This window comes from Petaurus breviceps, unplaced genomic scaffold (genome assembly GCF_028583685.1).
Source record: "Petaurus breviceps papuanus isolate PSGF00001 unplaced genomic scaffold, PetGlider_PUasm1.0 90925, whole genome shotgun sequence".
NCBI lineage: Eukaryota > Metazoa > Chordata > Mammalia > Diprotodontia > Petauridae > Petaurus > Petaurus breviceps.
The window spans coordinates 6196521-6214875 of NW_027187380.1; the positions used below are offsets into that span (position 1 = coordinate 6196521).

At 35.6% G+C, this 18355-nt stretch overlaps 1 protein-coding gene across 2 annotated transcripts in view; it reads right to left on the minus strand.

Annotated features, from left to right (window-relative positions):
* Positions 1–18355, minus strand: part of LOC138152432 (vesicle-fusing ATPase) — a 217056-nt gene that overhangs the window by 133550 nt on the left and 65151 nt on the right. For both annotated transcript variants that reach the window (XM_069076202.1, XM_069076203.1), the window contains exon 8: positions 17633–17788. In XM_069076202.1, coding sequence (XP_068932303.1) covers positions 17633–17788 — 156 coding nt within the window. The remainder of the gene's footprint in view (positions 1–17632; positions 17789–18355) is intronic.

Genomic DNA, 18355 nt, shown 5'->3' on the forward strand with positions numbered 1-18355 from the left:
CACCCTACAGGAGAGTAGGAGGGAAGGGGATGAGAGGGGGGATGATGGAAGAGAGGGCAGGCTGGGGGGTGGGGGGAGTTAGAAGCACCCACTTTTGAAAAGGGACAGGATCAAACTAGAGAATAGAACAAGTGGGAGGTGGGATAGGATGGAGGGAAATATAGTCAGTCTTTCACAATATATCCACTATGGAAATGTTTTGCATAGCTACACATGTATAACCTATATTGAATTGCTTATCTTCCCAGTAAGGGTGGGTGACAAGGGAGGTAAGGAAAGAATTTGGAATTCAAAGGTTTAAAGTCAAATGTTTAAAATATGTGTATATTATAATTATTATTATTTTACATGTAACTGGGAAATAGGTATATAGGCACTGTGGCATAGAGATCTACCATGCCCTACTGGAAAGTCATAGGGGGAATGGGGGAAAATATGTGAGAGAGCAGATTGGGAGAAGGGATATTTAGTGGGATCGCTGTTTTGGGATGGTGGGTAGGGGAAAAATGGGGAGAAAATTTGTAACTTAAAATCTTGTGGAAATGAAATGATGTAAACTAAAAAAATAAAAATAAAAAAGAGAAACTTAAAAAAAGATATTAAAGCTAGTAGAGGCAACATGGTGTAATAGGAAGAATGCTAGGTTTGGAGTCAGGAAGATCTGGATTTAAATCTCACCTCTGACATTATGTGTGAAACTGTAGGCAAGTCATTTAATTTTCATATGCTTTGGGTCCAGAACTGACAATATCATACTCATTCTCTAACAAGTTAATACTTACCTGCTTGGCTGGCTAACATATCATCACTCTCTGGCTTATCAGCAAATGTCATAAGACTTTCAGAGAAGAAAGAAATCTTAAAGATCGTCCAACCCATAGAAGGATTCTTACATAAATTGTAAGAAGTAATACAGAAATTAAACTAGAAAGAAAAGATATACTGAGAAGGTTTAAAGGAAATTGATGTCAAGAAATGGGTAAATAGAAGAATGTGACAGCAGGGAAAAAGGAAAAAGAACTCTGGACTGCTAAATTGAGAGATATTAATATTGAGGATGAATCAAAATAACCTAAGGCAGCACCAATATATCCCATGCTCCACAAAATGCTTTACATTTGGAACAAATTCTATTACCTCCAAGAAGAAAGGGATCATTATAGTGTATGATAAAGTAGACTCAGGTAGACTTAACATGAAAAACCAAAACAGCAGAATATGATAACAATGCCTGCTGAAGCTTGGAAACCCAACTGCTACCTATGTCTGCAAAATAACATGTCAACAAATTACATACTCAAAAGAAATCTGGAAGGCATCTCTAAAGGATTTGACATTTTTGATAGGAAACTGAATAACTTACGGGCACAGGTAATATGTTTCTTTCTTCTTTGAGTTGATAGTCTTCATCAGGGAAAAAGAAAGAGGATATGGCAAGTAAAAGGAGATTGACATGGTCAACGGATGCCCAGACAAGGATTTTCACTTATAGGTGACTGACATTTAGGGAAGAAGGATGAACTGAAATGCTCAGTTGTGATTTGGGAAAGGATGGGTTGGACTAAGAGGGAAAAAAGAGGGAGAAACAAATGAGCCAGCACACATAGGTAAGAGTACCACCCTGGATTCAGCTTCACATAGAAGATAGCGGAATACTGACTCAAAGAATATAGACGTGAACATACCAGAGAGCAGGCCAGAAGCACAGGGTAGGCTAGGAGATAGAATCATGTCAAGAAGACATCCTAATAGGGATGGGCCACCTGATAGGTCACAGGCAAGCTACTTACACAGAATGAACTCATGGGAGCAGAAAACAATAACTCACATTTCTAGAACACTTTAAGGTTTGAAAAGCACGTTACATCCTTTTTCTTACTTGATCCTCACATTAATCTTGTGAAATAGTAACTATTACTATCCATTTTACAAATAAGGAAACACAGATTGAGTGAGAGAGGTTAAGAAGCTTACCCAAAGTAACTGAGCTAGCAAATGTCTGAGCTGGGTTTCAAAACCAGATCTGCCTGCCTCTGAATCCAACTCTACTCACTAAGTCCAGACAGGATCACGAAAGAGTGAATAAAAAGGAAAGAGACGAAGGAGCAGGACTGAGCCTCTGGGAACTATCTCCATTTAGGGGATAAGAAGTAGGTGATAAACTAGCAAAGGAGACTGGAAAGGTCCAAAGAGGTAGAAGAAAAGGCAGGAGAGAATAAAGTCACTGGAGACAAGGGAAGAGAGAGTTCACCAGGAGGGACAGATCAAAGGTGTCAAAAGTGGCAGAAATGTTAAGAGGGATTAAGGACTAAGAAAAGGGAATTGGATTTAGCAATTAAGATAACATTAGCAACCTTAGAGAAAACAATTACAGTAGAGTAACAGGGTCAGCAGTCAGATTACAAAGGGTAGAAGATGTAGACAACTCTTCCTAGGAGTTTAGTAGTGAGAAGGAGAGGAAATATAGAGCAACACCTCCTGGGGATACTTAAGGGAAAGCATTTTAAGTGTAGGGAAAGTACTGGGGTTCCCCCCCCTTTCTTTTATCCCCAGGGTTCAGCATATAGTAAGCAATTAATAAAGGTTTGCTGACTGAGTGAATATAAGCAATGGGGGAAGAGTCAATAGAGAGGGACATATTGAAGATGAGAGAAGGAGGGAACACAGAGGGGACAGGATGAAAAGCACAAATAGAAAGGCTGGCACAGGAAAGCAGAAAGTCAACTTCATCTTCTGAGATTATTACAAAGGAAGAGGGGATAGATAAAGAAGGATCTGATGTTTGGAATAGGAGAGATAAGGGACCTTTTGATACATGAACTACATTTTCTCAAACCAGGTCATATGCTGAGAAAGTTGGGAATACAGATTGCATTGGTACTTGAGGAAGGAGGAAAAGTTTTAGAAACTTTGCTGTGTGAAATGTGATGGATTTCAATCAGTGGATCATTGTGCTGCAATGAGGGCCCAATTGAGGCTAGATAACAATTTGTTTTGGACCCAGTTATTTTGTGATTTAGTCCACTAATGTTTAGCAGCTGAAGAGCAGGAATGAAGAGAGGTAGGAATGAAGAAAAGAACTGACAGCTTAAGTAGAAGAAGGACAAATGGGGCAAAGGACTCTAGAGTGGAGGGGAAGATAGATAGCTAGATAGCTAGACAAAGCATTCATAAATTACTTATTATGTGCAAGGGATTATGCTAAGCACTGGGAATACAAATAACAGCAAGCAAGACAGTCTCTGTCCTCTAATGAGGGAAGACAACACATGAAGGGTGCTGGAAAGGTAGGGAGAAGGGTACCCACAGAAGCATGAAAAGGAGACTGCTAGGCATTTTCATGGTGGCCTGGGATCTGACAATATAAGGTGAAAGTTCGCCTATCAGAGCCAGAGCCAAATACTTGAGGACTTAGACTTGCACTTGCTATTGTGCTAATCAGCTCAGACCAACTCTACCCCAAAAGATCCTCTATCATAAATGAGCCCAACTTGATTTCTGAGCAGGAACTCTTATGGAATAATTTAGTTTCTCAGTGCCTTTCTGAAAATGTGGATTCTAGAAAGCATCTGGAACAAGATGAATAAGCTAGTGAAGAGTCTCATAAAAGAAACTGTTAGAAGTATTGAGGATATTTAGTCTAGAGAAAATTGTGATTAACAGGAAAGAAAAAATTTGCTATCTTCAAAGGGAAGCCATTTCAAATAAGGGATGGGCTTTTTTTTTTTTTTTTACCATTCTGAAAGACTCAATAATTGAATGAATGAAAAAGCATTTATTAAGCATTTGCCAGACCTCCCTTACTCCAATACATCCTTCATTCAACTGTCAAAATGATTTTCCTAAAACATGGATCTGACCATATCAAATCTTCCTGGCCCCCAATTCAATCACCTTCACAATTAAATATAAAATCCTCAGTCCCACTCACAAAGCTATTTATGACCTACCCCCTTCCTGCCTTTCCAGTCTTCTTACACCTTACTCCCCTCTAAGTACTCTGTGATCCAATGACAAGGGCATCCTGGATGCTTCTTGCACATAGCACTGCATCTCTCAATTCTAAGTCTTTTCCCTGGCTTTCTCTCCCCCAGGCCTGGAATGCTTTTCCTCTTCATCAAATCCTCCAGGAAGGCTTCCCCAGCCTCCTTCAAGTCTCCGCTAAAGTCCCACCTTCTGCAATAAGCCTTTGTCAGTCCCCCTTAATCTCAGTGACTTCCTTCAAGAGCAGGCCCAATTTCTTCCGTCTATATCTTGTTTCTATGTAGTCATTGCAGATGTCTCCCCCATTAGACTGTGAGCTTCTCAAAGGCAGGGACCGTCTTTTGCCTTTATCTGAATCCCCCGCACTCAGCACAATGCCTGGTACAGCGTTGGCACTTAATAAATGCTAGCTGACGAACCTAAACATTTTTTGCCAAGACTATTCAAGAGCTTCCTAATAGATCTCCCTGCTTCCAATCCCTCCCTCCTCTAGACATTCTCTACATCAATCCACTAAATCCCACATCCTCAACTGCCTATGGGATATTTCAAACTGGATACCTCAACTCAACATGTCCAAAGCAGAACTTATTACCTTTCCTCCAAAATTCACCCCATTTCTGTCCAGTGTAAAACCACCTTTCTAGCCCCTCATATTTACAACTTGGGTGTCAGGCTTAACTCTGTACTCTCCTTCACCCACATATCTAGTCATTTCTACCTCTACAACATTCCTCAGATCTGACTAGTCTCTCTAGTCACACAACTACCACCGTAGTTCAGTGTCTTATCAGCCTAGACCAATGCAATAGTCTTCTCATTGGTCTTCCTGTCTCAATTTCCTCCATTGCAATCTATCCTCCACATAACTGCCAATATGATTTTCTTAAAGTGCAGATCTGTCCACTGCACTTCTCTAACTCAAGAAACTCCAAGGACTCCCTTTTACCTCTGAGACAGAACACAAACTCCTATTTGACATTCAAAGCCCTTCACAAGTTGGTTCCAACCCACTTTTCCAGACTTATTCTACACTGTTATCCTTCCCGATCTCTATGGTGTATTTAACCTGACTTTATTAGTGTTCCTCATATGCAACGCTCCATCCACATCCTAGCTCTGTGCACTTCTACTACTGGTTGTCCTGCACACCTGCAAGGTATTACTTACTCAGCTCTCTTCTTAGAATCACTTGTTTTCTTCAAAACTGAGCTCAAGTCTCACCTTGTACATGACTTTTTTTCTTGACTTCCCCCTCCTCCAGCTCCTAGTGCCCTCCTTCCCAAATCACCCTGTAGTTTTCAACTAAAATAGACAGACAGACAGACAAACAGGCAGGCAGAGATAGTTTGTGCCAAAAGAACAAAAGCTCCTTAAGGGGAAGGACTTGTATTCTTAGCATATGGAATGTGATAAGCATTTAATAACTACTCAATGATTCATGACTGATACAAGACAGAAATCAGGTTAGATTAATCTTCAGTTGCTTACTATGTAACTTTATATACCAATTTTCAATCAAGAATATTACATTTGTAGCTACAAAGTACTCTAGAGACCATATAGTATATCGTCCTCACTTTACAAATAAGTTGAGGCCTAGAATGGCTAAGCAACTTGCCCAAGCTCACAAGGGTTGCAGAATCAGGATTTGAAATTAGGCCCTCTGACACCAAATGCAACCCTCTTTCTACCACACAAAACAATTACCTGCCCAGATAAGAAAGATATCCTTTCTTAAACAAATAATGTATAGTAGGGAATTTCTAAATTACAAAAAAGTCTTCATGTATTCTTGCCCAGATCTATCTTCTGCAATAACTTTCTATGTCAAATTATATACTATTACAAAAATATTATATAGAAGGGATTCATTGTTATCTATATTAAGCCCTTTGATAATCTTTAAAGAATACTATATTCATTCTTAAAGAAAATTAGATTTTTATGGCCTCTTTTATTTTGAATGTCCTAGTAGTCACAGAAATCATACAGAACTCCAAGATCTTGTTTGAATTGTGAAATATAACTGAGTAATGTGTAAATTGTGAAACAATTTTATTAAAGCCTATTCTGCTACCTCTTTTGTGCCCCTCCCCACAAAATCTCTTTCTCTATTGTGTCTCTAGAGTTTGTTGTTTTTCCAAGTCAGTATATCACACACCAGAAAATGACAAGATTTATGGAAGTAGTAGGGCATTTATCAGCTCCTCTCTGATGGAATGTGATAAAAGTAAAAATAAATCAGCTCAAAGTATGAGCTCACAAATAGAGAAAATATTTCTAAAAGTCCCCTTGGTTACCTTATCAACAAACATTGTTCAAAATGGATTACAATTCATTTGATTGTATAAGAAAGAGTAATCTAAGCACTGGCAGTATTAAGAGCAACAAAAGTTGCTCTCTCTTAAAAAAAACTAGCAATTAAAAAGACTGGAGAAATGAATTACTTTGATAAAAAATACTTAAACAACTTTTTTCAAAACTAAAATATAATTTAATATATATGATTAAAAATATAAAACCAAATGAGAGGTATTTCTAGGATGAGGCAAAAGATAATTTGCTTCTTCTCATTTGAGAAAGTGCATAGAATATGGAGTCAAAGGATCTGGGTTCCAATCCCAGACTGGAATTGTTTATTATGTTGTTTATTATGTTTATTGTTTATGGAATTTATTATGGAATTGTTTATTGCGTCTGTGACCTTAGGCAAATTATAACCTGGCTAGACCTCAATTTCCTTATCTGTAAAACAAAGGGTATGGACTAAATGGTCACTAAAGTCCTTTCCAAATATAAATTTGTGATCTTGTGATTTCCACAGTACAGTTCAATTTTGAGCCAGTCCAAGGAATACTCCACTTACTCTTCCATCCTATACTGACAGAACAATTAGTGAGGAAAGTTTTTTGTGTCTACATCTTAAAATCTAAACTCCACAGCTAGGCATTCAGCATCCTTCAAAAAAGTCAGGTCTCTTAATTTCCATCTTTTTTTCTCCACTACTTCTTAATACAGGTCCCTTTAAATCTAGCTAACCTGTTCTACTAAGACTAAAATGTCTATACCCTTTGATCCAGAGATCCCACTGCTAGCTTTAATATACCAAAATTCTAAGGATAAAAAGAGCCCATATAGATAAAAATGTATATAGAAGCACTTTTTGTATTTATAAAGAATTAAAAACTGAGAAGATGCTCACGAGTTAGGGAATGACTAAACAAACTATGATATATAAATGTAATGTAATAATACTGTGCTGTTAGAAACAATGAATGTGGTAGATATAGAAGCACAGGAAGACCTGTATGAATTAATGAAAAGTAAAATAGTAGAACCAGGAAAATAGACACAATGACAAAACGTAAATGGAAACAAATGCTATGGAAGATTAATATACTGTCAGTGGAATTGAGTACAGATACAACCATTACAGAAAATAATTTGGAATTATGTAAATGAATTGACTAAAAATGTCCATTCCTTTAGGCATACAGGAAGTCACTGACAAAGACAAAGTCCAAATATGCCAAAACATTTATAGCAGCACTTTTCACAGAAGCAAAAAAGTGGAAACAGAGCAAATGCCCATCAATTAGGGAATGGATAGACAAATTGTGGTATATAAATGTAACAGTATAATACTATGTTGTTAAGAAATGATGAGTATGATAAATATAAAGAAGCCTTCAAAGGCTTAAATGAAGTAATGCAAAGTGATGTAAGCAGAGCCAGGAAAATACCACAAATAATGACAACAATGTAATCTGAAAGAACAACCCTTACAAAACAATCAAGACTGAATTGGAAAATTATAAAGATCACCCCCAAAAGATATGAGAAAACATCTTCTCCTGATCTTTGTAGAGTTCAGGGTCCACAGGTGTGAAACACTGCATAGAATGTCAGATTTTTTTCAATGTGTTAATCAGTATTGCTAAAAAAAAAAAAATGGTTTTCTCTTCCTTTTTATTTAAAAAAAAGTCCTTTGTTACAAGGGATGGCTCTATAGGAAGGGATATGTATTGCTAATGTATTTTTCACTTAATGGGAAGATCTTTCCTATCCACTAATAGGCCTTCCTTAAGTCACATGGAAGCCTAAATCACATGAGTTTGAGTCACATGAGCCAGGGTCAAGAGAACTGTGATGCCCTCTGACCCTGAAGAAATATATATATATATATAACTCTGAGGTTGGCATTTTGCCTTGGGGCTCACTCATGGGAAGAGTGCTTGTATGATGTAGCCAAATGAGACTCTGGGTAGCCACTAAGGAGCCCCCCCTGGCTTTGAAGACCCAGATGTTGGTGCTTCTCTCTCTGGTAACTATGTATGTATATAATGGTCAGACAGTTGGATCTGTCTGTTGATCTGTAATGTATGTATTATTTGGTCAGATGGTTAGAAGTCCTGTCTGTTGGTCTTCATGCTATTATTTCTGCTTGTAATTTCTGTTAGTATTTTTTCTGAAGTTCAGGGTGCTGACTCTTTCTCCTAAACTAAGTAAATGATATATATGTTTAATTAAAGTAATATTGTTGACCCCTTTTGATTTGTTTTCCTTTAGAAAAGAAAGAAAAGAAACTGTGCTAGCAGCTCTCCTGTGTGCTGGTGTTATTGGTCTTATACCCCCACAGCAGCTGCAAGTAGCATTGCTATTACAGGATACCAGGGGAAATCTAGGCAATGTAAAAACAATGAATACCAATAAACTTTATTTTGAAAAAGAAACTGAATTCTGTTAAATAAAAATCTGGCTCCAAAAAAGAGACAGAAGATGACAACTTTCCTCCTTCTTTACAGAAGTGGAGTACTATGGGTGTGTAATGTTTCATATAAAGTCAGACTTTTATGATTTGTTGGTTGGTTTTTCTGAACTGTTTTTTCCCTCTTTTTTATTCTTTGTTGTAGGGGTTGGGGTAAGGTAGAGGGGAGGGTGGGGAATGGAGAGAGGGGCTACTTGGGGAAATGTAAGCGATATTAAAACAAAAAACTAGTAAGAAATTACTTTTTTAAAAATCCTGATTAATCCTCGAATATACTCTACCTATTCCTACCCCACCTAAAACATTTCCCTTTCTTCTCCAATTATCCAAATCATATCCATCCTTTAGGACCTATCTTAAATACCTCTTGTATGAAGGCTTTCCTGACTTTTCCTCTCCCAAATCTCTACAAAACCGGTTGCCAATACCTCCTGCTTAGCACTTAAGTAACATATTTATATTTATATCCTAACAGCTCCATTCAGTAGGTGGTACAAGGATGATAATCCTTGCTTCACAGGTGGGGGATTATGAGAAATTAATTGTCTTTACCAGGGTCACACAGCTACTATGAGTTTGTGTCAGGATTGGAACCCATTCTCCTGCCTCCAAATCTAGTTTTTTATCAGCTATGAGCAGCCTTGTGGTAACTAATTTTATATTTTTTTGTCTATTTGTCTATTTACCTTTTTAGTGTATGTGTCTTATATCCCTCAGTGAGGGCAGCTCCCTCAGGGCAGTGGCTGCTTGCTATCCTTCTCTGTAGATCTCACATGGCCCCTTGTGCTCTAGGTAGCAGCAATTCATATAGAGCAAAACTGTGAAACCAATGGACTAGTTAGTTACAGCTTCAACCCTGACCAAACTTCAAAACTTCCAGTCTCTCTACCTATAAAAGTAGGAGTGAGTACCCTTGCACTATAACTGACTGAACTAGACCCTACTGGCAGAAAAAAAGCTCAATAATTTTCAAAACTAAATAGCTTATTTCTCACTGAGGAACAAGAAAAGTACACTGTTTTGTACAGAGTCAGAAAAACACTCCAGAACATTAGCTAGAAACAAAAACACTTAGAAATCCCAGTCACATTAACTAAGCTTTGGTCAACTTCAACCACTTTGAATTTTACTTTGGAATTAGAAAAAACAAGAACAACAAACTTATTACTCTCACGATTGGGAATGTGTTCCCAGGGAACTCAAAGACAGAATTCATGCAGGTCCAGTGCTTACTGGTATTTAACAGTTGAAGAACGACAGCAAAAGAATCTAATGGGATACTAATGTACTATAAAATAAGAATGAATGTGACAAATATAGAGAAGCATGAAATGATATATATAGTTAAGTAAACAGAACCAGGAAAGTAACAGACCCAATAACTATAAACTGTGTAAATGGAAATAACAACACAATCAAAATGTGAAACTGAAATGACCAAGCTTAGCCTGTAGAAGAGATAGAAGAATATACCAGACCTTCTCTTCTTTGAAGAGGAGGGGAACAAATGTGTAGAACACTGCAGAAATGTCATAATTTTCCAGTATGTTGGTTAGTTTTGTTCAACTTTTTCCCCTCTTTTTATTCTTTGTTACAAATGATGGCTCTCTGAGAGGAAAAGGGGGTGGACTATAAAAGGAAGGGTAGGTGATAAATTCAGAGAAATATGGGAGGATCTGTGTGAACTGATATAAAGTGGAAAAAAGCAAAATGAAGAGGAAAAATACAATGAAAAAACAGTGTAAATGAAAAGATTACTGAAATGAGATTGAACTGTACATAACTGAAAAACCCATAGATACCAGAGAATGAACAAATGAAACAAGTCTCCTCCCCCAGTATCAAATGTATTTTGCATAATTGTTCTCTTTTTGTCACAAGTAAAGATTCAATCTGGAAGAAGAGTGTGTAAAATAATTGATATAAAGAAAAAAGACAACAAAAAAAACTTTTAAAAAAGACATCTTCCAAGCAAGATATGCTAAAATAAAAAAAAAAAACTTGAGGTTCATAAGTTAATATATGGAATTGTGATTGTATTAAATTGATAAAATGTATTAAATTTTTAATATTAAGGCTATCAAAAATGATCCTGAAATGCTTTCAGTATCCTTTTTACCCCAAAACGAAGAGCACCTATTATGCTGAAAGCATTCTTATCACTACAGAGAACTCTAAAAAAAATTTTTTTTTATCTCCCTAAGGAAGCTAAAAGCAAAAACCTGCTTGCTCAACATGTAATTAAAGACTCCATAACGTTCTTAGTCTTATATCACCTAAATGCTTTCCCAAGTATGGGAAGAAAATAGGAGAAAACACTGACACTTTAGTTTTAAGAATGAGATTAAACCACTTAAGTAAAAGACTCAAGTTTACCAAGGCATAGAAACTTTGCCTCAACTTACCTTCTCCCATAAACTTATAGCTTCTTAATGACTGATATATTAAAGGTTAACAGGGCCACAGATTTAGAGCTATAAGGGACTTTAAAAGTCCCACCCCCTAAATTTACAAATGAAGAAACTAAGGTACAGACAGTTAAGTGACTTGCCCAATATCATACAACAAGTGAGTGTAATGAAGTAAGATTTGAATCCAAGCTTTTCTGCTCACAAGGCCAGTGTTTTATCAAACCCTTTCCAAGGGATAACTGCATGTGGAAGGTTTGAATGTAAACAATTCTGACCATTCTGTACTGAGACAAGGACTAGCCATTTAAGCTACCATAGCAGCTGCAGTAAGGAGACAGGGAAAAGGAATGTTAAATGCAAAGACAATATTCATCAATTTAATTTTTTTTTAATGATAAAGGAATGAGCAATTTGCCTTCTACTAGCAACAAGGTAATTATCAAAGGCATCAGCAGAGTGTCTATCTTATTGTTTCACTTATATTTTGATTATGTAGAGGTACAGTCTACTATAATCATTTAGTCTTTGGTTTTGCAATGCCTTGCTGCAGTTCTATTGGAGGCTCTTCTCCAAAAACTGAAGAATTTCTGTTTTGAAAAGCACTGCAACCAGAAGCGTCATATTCCCTAAAATGTGCTTATAACGAGAAATATCAGTTGTATACTAATGAAATTTGGCAATATGAGACCAGCAACACATTTTTTCTACTGAAAGAAATTTTCAAGTCTTTAAGTCAGTAGGGAAACTTGACTGAAGATATATTTCATTTTACAGGTAGCTCTTCAGAAACAACTAAGCTATATATTGAGGGCATGTGCCTGTTTCTAAAGCCCTCCAGAGTTTATGGAAACCACACACAGTCAGTCATGAGCCATCTTCTTTTTGTAGTTTTTAAAAATGATCTTTATAAGCTTCCTAACATTGAGTTAGAACTGGCAAATTTATTACATTCCTCATATTAAAATGGTACCATCTACAAGCACTTAATGGAAAATCAGAAGTAAAAAGTTAGTAGCTCCAACTAGAGAGCAATTGCTTTCTTTTCCTTTCCTAATAAATTACAGAAAGACTCAAGCAGATGTCATGTTGGCATTCAAAACTGAAAATACTGCTGAAAAGCAAGTTATGACTTAATGCAAAGTAAAAGATGAATGTCAGAATGCTTCATTTTTTCAAATTTCAGATAAGCTCTTTAGCCTTAGGGTTCCTCTCACAGGACCCTGGAGTTTGGTTAGAAGTCTTAACCCCATTTAAAACTGCAATCTCTCCACAAGAGTGGGGGGTGTGTAAATACAATTTAAGGGTGTCAGTGTTTACTTTAATCTTGGCAAGACTTGCACAAAAAAAAAAAAACTGTGTCGGCAAAACCTTATTGCCCTTCCCCCCTTCGGATTTTATTTGCGCCATTCTAAATGAACGATGTCTGCATATTGTGAAAAGCTCCTTATCTCCTAAAGACATAATACCTTTGCAGCAGCACCACACAGAGCAACTGCTTCACAACTGGCAACTCCAATGGAGCAAATGATGTTTTTTCACTCCTAATATATGGAATGCTGTTTCCCTAATGCAAATAAAATCCAAAGTGGGTAAGGCCTTAGAGATACTATTTTAAAACCTGCCCTGAAAGAGAACTAAAGGTCAAAAGATACCTGGGACATTGCTCTCAAGAGGCACAGAGACAGAAAACAGAGAAAATGTAACCTCTGTTCTCCCTCCTGGGATGGGCAGCAGTACAGTCAAAGAAAGATACATGAGAGAGAAACATAAAATTTTGCACTTCCTACATTCTATGACTTCCACTATAAAAGCACTTCTCCTTACATCTGTGAGCCTATCTATAATACCAAAACCGGAAGACATTTTATAGACTAACTTTACAAAAAAAATTATATTTCTCTTTAAACAAGAAGAATATTTTTTCCTTTAATATATAGTTTTAAAATCACTGCTTAATTTGAAATATGGTACATAGTGTCAGACTATCATTGGATTCATTGGCTTTTTCTTTGTTATGAGGAAAGGTTCTATGAGGTGGTGTGAGAGGAAAGGACTATTAAGAGGTAATGACTGTGATTTAAAAACAAAAGGCAAAAATTAAAACAGCCAGAGTCAAGAACATAATACATATGATTACAACAACATAAAATGAAACCAAAATAGAGAGGTAACAAAACTGGTCAAATCCAATGAATAGACAACATACCATAGTATCAAAATCAAAATATATTCCTCTTATCTGTTATCAACAAATTTTTTCAAGAAAGGTACTTTGTCAAATACCTTGTTATAAAGCTTCTACCATTCCAAAATAAAATCTATTAAAAATTTAAAACAAATTAGAAGTGCCATTGATGCCTAAAGATGCAGTTTATTGGAAGTAACAAGTGCTTCTCCAATATAACTGTAATACTATAGTGGTGTGCCATGCAATTTAAAATTCTGGATCTATTCTGCAATGTTGGGAACATTAACTGTGCTATGTCTAAAAAGTGAATATAATAAGTTAATAGGTGAATACATTCAAGGGCAACAATCATCTGGTACGTGTACTTAGCAGTATAAGAACGTATCCTCAAGTATACCCTTTGGTCTCATTTGACAAAGTTCTTTTTTCCCAATGTGGGGCTACAAGGGCTATGCCTGTAATGGTAATATTCAGAGTTCAACTCGGGTCTAATCACCTGATGATTTAATATATTTCCCATTATTGGTCTTTGAGGGACCCCAGACCACTGGGAGCTGAACAGTAAACTGAGAGAGAAAAGGTACAAGAAGGCATCTGTCAAGTTAGTATTAAAAAAAGACCTGAAGCTTACTCTTTCTCTTCATACACTGAATAGGCTTCAGGCCTTATTTGTGATCATCTTTCAAAGCAGTTCTGGTTGTGCATTTTAAATTGCATGATGATGGGTGTTAGGGATAGAGTATATTTGCCTTATAACCAACACCCTACTAGGGATGGTCTTGCATGTTCTAAACTACTGAAAAGGACACATCCAATTAATATGTTACTAAAAACTGAGCACAGAAAATGGATATATGAAAATGGCTCAGTAGAAGAAAAAATATCAGGCATGAAGCTAATTGAAGCAAATCCTAATTTCAGCTCTATATTTTTATGACTAAATAAAGTCATTTTAGCCCTCCTGCTGCTCATCAGTACCATTCTGATTCTCAAACACATTTCAACATTTAAGAAAAACAAGGCCAATAGTACCATCAAGACATTATAAAGAATATCTTAAAACTGTAAAATAACATGCAAAAGTAAAGAACAATATGATATAAAAGTAAAATAGTATAATCATGAAAACAATAATGGCACTAATCCAAAGAGACTGCATCATGGAATGGGAAACTAAATTGTAAGCAGAATGTATTCAGAAAACCTCACTTGGGATAATTTCTGCCTACTAGTTAACTAAATCTCAATTCCCTTGCCAAAAAAAAAAAAATGAAATAGGTCAAAGAAAAATTCAAAATACATCCCTGAAAAGGATTATATATAATATTAACTTTTGCTTTTCAATCATTGTCTTTCATCTGAATAGATTTGACTAGTTTCTATTTTGATCTATGAATTATTCTGATATGTCCAATTAACTTTTCAAGAATAAGGAAAACTCAACTGTTATTTTAGCTACCTGACCAGAAAAGCAATGGATGTATATAATGTTTTACACAATGCAAATCTGCATAAAGTGTAACAATTTATGCTTTCTGACATCTATTACAGAAGGTAATCACTTTGAATGCTAGAAAGTCTTATCAACTAAGTTCCCCAAAATGCTTGACTCAAAGAAAAAAAGAAGCCCGCATGAACTATACAGGGGATAGCTACTAATAAGCTCTTAAACAGGAGGAAAACAATATATAAATTTAAGATCCAGTTCACAGGCTAATTTGGTAGTATACATTGGATAACTTTTAAAACCACAAAGAACACATTCTTGATGGCTAAGACTCACACCAAGACCAAAGCCATTAGTATAACTCAAAATTAAAGAGCAGAAGCCCTTTTTGCCTAACTAGGCCAGGATAAAAACACTAAAAAAAATAATACCCACAGAAAGCCACAAGTTTAAGGCACTAACACTGGAGACTTAATTTAAATTCATAGCCTTCTAGTAAAAGCCTATAACAAATAAAAGAGCCCACAGTTGAATGTGGAGATTTGAGAAGGCAAAGGTTAAAAGAAAAAAATTCTAACCTTTTTAAAAAGATAATTCAAAGCTGTTTTACTACCAAATACTTTATTATTACTGCTGAAAAGTAGTAATTTGAATGATACAGTTTCACCTCCATTACCTTTCTTTTTCCATAATCTAGTGGCTGCCCTAGGGCTTAAATAAATGAATGAATGATAATGATAGCTAACATTTATTTAGCTTTTAAGATTTGCAAAGCATTTTGTATGTATTATCTTGGTTAATCCCCACAAAAGCCTGATGAGATAGGTGCTGTTATTATCCACAATTCACAGAAGAAGAAAAGGCAGTTGATAGAGATTAAGTGATTTGCCCAGGGCCACACATTTATTATGTTTGAGGCAGAATTCAAACTCAAGTCTTCCTGACTGCCAAGTCAAGTACTCTATTCACCAACCACCTAGAGGCTTAGGTACACATATTAGGAAAAGTCTCTAAATAATTAAATAATCCATATCAACTAAACTATGATAAATGCATAATATTCAAATTACATCTTATTAAGTCCAAAGTCAATTAATTCTTTATGAGTACTGAAAGAATTGAAGCAACTGCTTAAGAGGAAACAAATCTTGATCCCCTCTCTACCTGACTGCCATTGTGTTTTATCTACAACCCCTGACCCAACCTCTGGGCTCTAACTGTCCCATAATTAATTACAACATTAAGATCCAACTCTAAAAACCAGTTGAAAAAGTCTCATAAGAATAACTAAGGTGTGGGGCTGCCAAGTGGCACAGTGAGTAAGAGCACCAGCCCCAGAGTCAGGATGACCTGGGATTGAATCCAGGCTCAGATACTTAGCACCACACCCAGAAATAACTGGCCGTGTAACCTTGAGCAAGTTACTTAACCCCAATTGCTTAAAAAAAAAATAAGAATAACTAAGGTACCCTTCATATAGGACCAAAGATCTAAAGCTAGAAAGGTTTCCTTCAGAGGCCATTCAGTCCAACCGTCTCATTTTATAGAAGAGGAAAGTTGGGGTCATTCATTCTATTTCTATTATTACATATGTAAATAATATTTAAACAATGTCTCCCTAAATCAATGAAGTACCTTAATTAAGAGTTATTTTTGTCTCAAAAAAAATTGAGAAACTGGACAATTTTTTTTGGTACTTTCCTAAAAGCAAAGTTCTATTTTTACAACTCTTGCATCTCTCATAGAGGGAAAAAAGTATGTGGGGAAAAAAAACTGCATAAAGTTCAGGTGATGAGGGTCTCTGTCATTTTCCTTTAATCCATTCCAAACTTGACCTTTACCCAATGAACAAGGGATGTGTGTTTGTGTGTGTTTATAATATATCAGACAGTGAATCCAGCACAAGCCAGGGAAGTTAACAACAAAATGACCTCAACACTCTGGATCTCAAAAACAGTTGTTGGGTCCACTGTGATGAAGAAACTTTAAACTCCTAACAGTAAGTTATAAAAAAGAAAAAATAGAAAAAAGGAGGAAAACAAAAATAGAAATAATATTCATATGCCATCTGTTTTATGTATATTATATGTTAAACAGTCAATAGGAGTTACAAACTCTTCTAATATTATTACTCAGTGGCATGAAACTAGATGATGCTTGGGTATAAAAACTGCCACAATAGGATTAACACAAATGAAGATATTTCACATATTAAAAATAATTGAAGGAGTTGAATTTTAAGAGGCAAAACATTAATAGAGAATTTCTTTATATATTACACAATGTAGAGACTCCAAAATGTACTCTTCCACCTGTCCTACTGGATTAAATCTATCTAATTCAGATGTATGCTAAGTATTCACTTAATAGATATGAGGAGATAGTAGTTGGGTTAGGAAACAGTAGTTAGAATGAAAGCAACTATCTTTAGACTTAGTAAAGACTAAATTTAAAAGAGAATTACAATTCAGTAGAATTACAAATCAGTCCAGAATCAGACCATTAAAAATCAGAAGAAATTTCTAAATATGTACTAAAAATAGGCATTCCAGTAAAATCAGGAAAACCACTAAAATTATTTTATTAATCATTTTCTATATTATATAAAGATGTTATTTTAAAAAGTTATATTACATTTAGGAATTTCCAGGAATCCCAAATATTTCCAGTATAATAATGAAACACAGAGGAGAAAAAAGTGAAAACGAAGACATTTATTTCTTGGGTTTCTAGAAATAACTGCAAAACATTACTCAAAAGAATAATCATCATACTTATGTTTTTAAAGGTAAATTATATGCTTTCACTAAGTTTTCCTTCTATACACTCACCCATCTGCTCCACAATTTCTGGAGGAAATACTCGGGAGGCAAAAGCTCGACGAAATATATCTGAAAACTCCCTGTCCAGGCCTCCTATTCCCATCTTTTCAAAGTTCCAGTCAGGATTGATGATAGATTGTCTATTTTCCTTGGTTTTAGCTTTACCTGTAGAAAAAAAAATATCAGATATTCAATAGTCAGAAGAAGGGAGTCAAAGAAATTTTGATACTATTAACAAATATAAATAGGCAGACAATACATCCTCAAATACATAAATTGAATAAATAAATTAAATCTTGATAAATAAGAAGATGTTCAAATATAAAGATGACATTGCTGGCCCATTTAGAAGATGGTCAATGTCATTAGGATATACAGTTGTTTTCCCCAGGAGTAAGAAATAGGTTCTGTTAAACCACCTCTTAAGTTTTTCCCTTGTTGCCTTTGTGGTTAAATAAACATTTGCAAAATGGCCAGCTAGGTTGTGGGGCTCACTTACATCCATGGAACAAAGCAATGGAAAATTTACATTTTAGAGATTAAAAATTAACCTTGGACTTCTTAAGCCCTAACTACATTAAGTGGTCTCTCAAAGCTTCCAAAAGGAGTATTATAAAGGGAAAACACATTTACCTAAATTCAAATCATTTGGTTTACAAAGAATATATGAGAATATGTGAAATGTATTCTTTAGTTTGTTACATTTACACATGGGAAAAATTTCTAACCAAC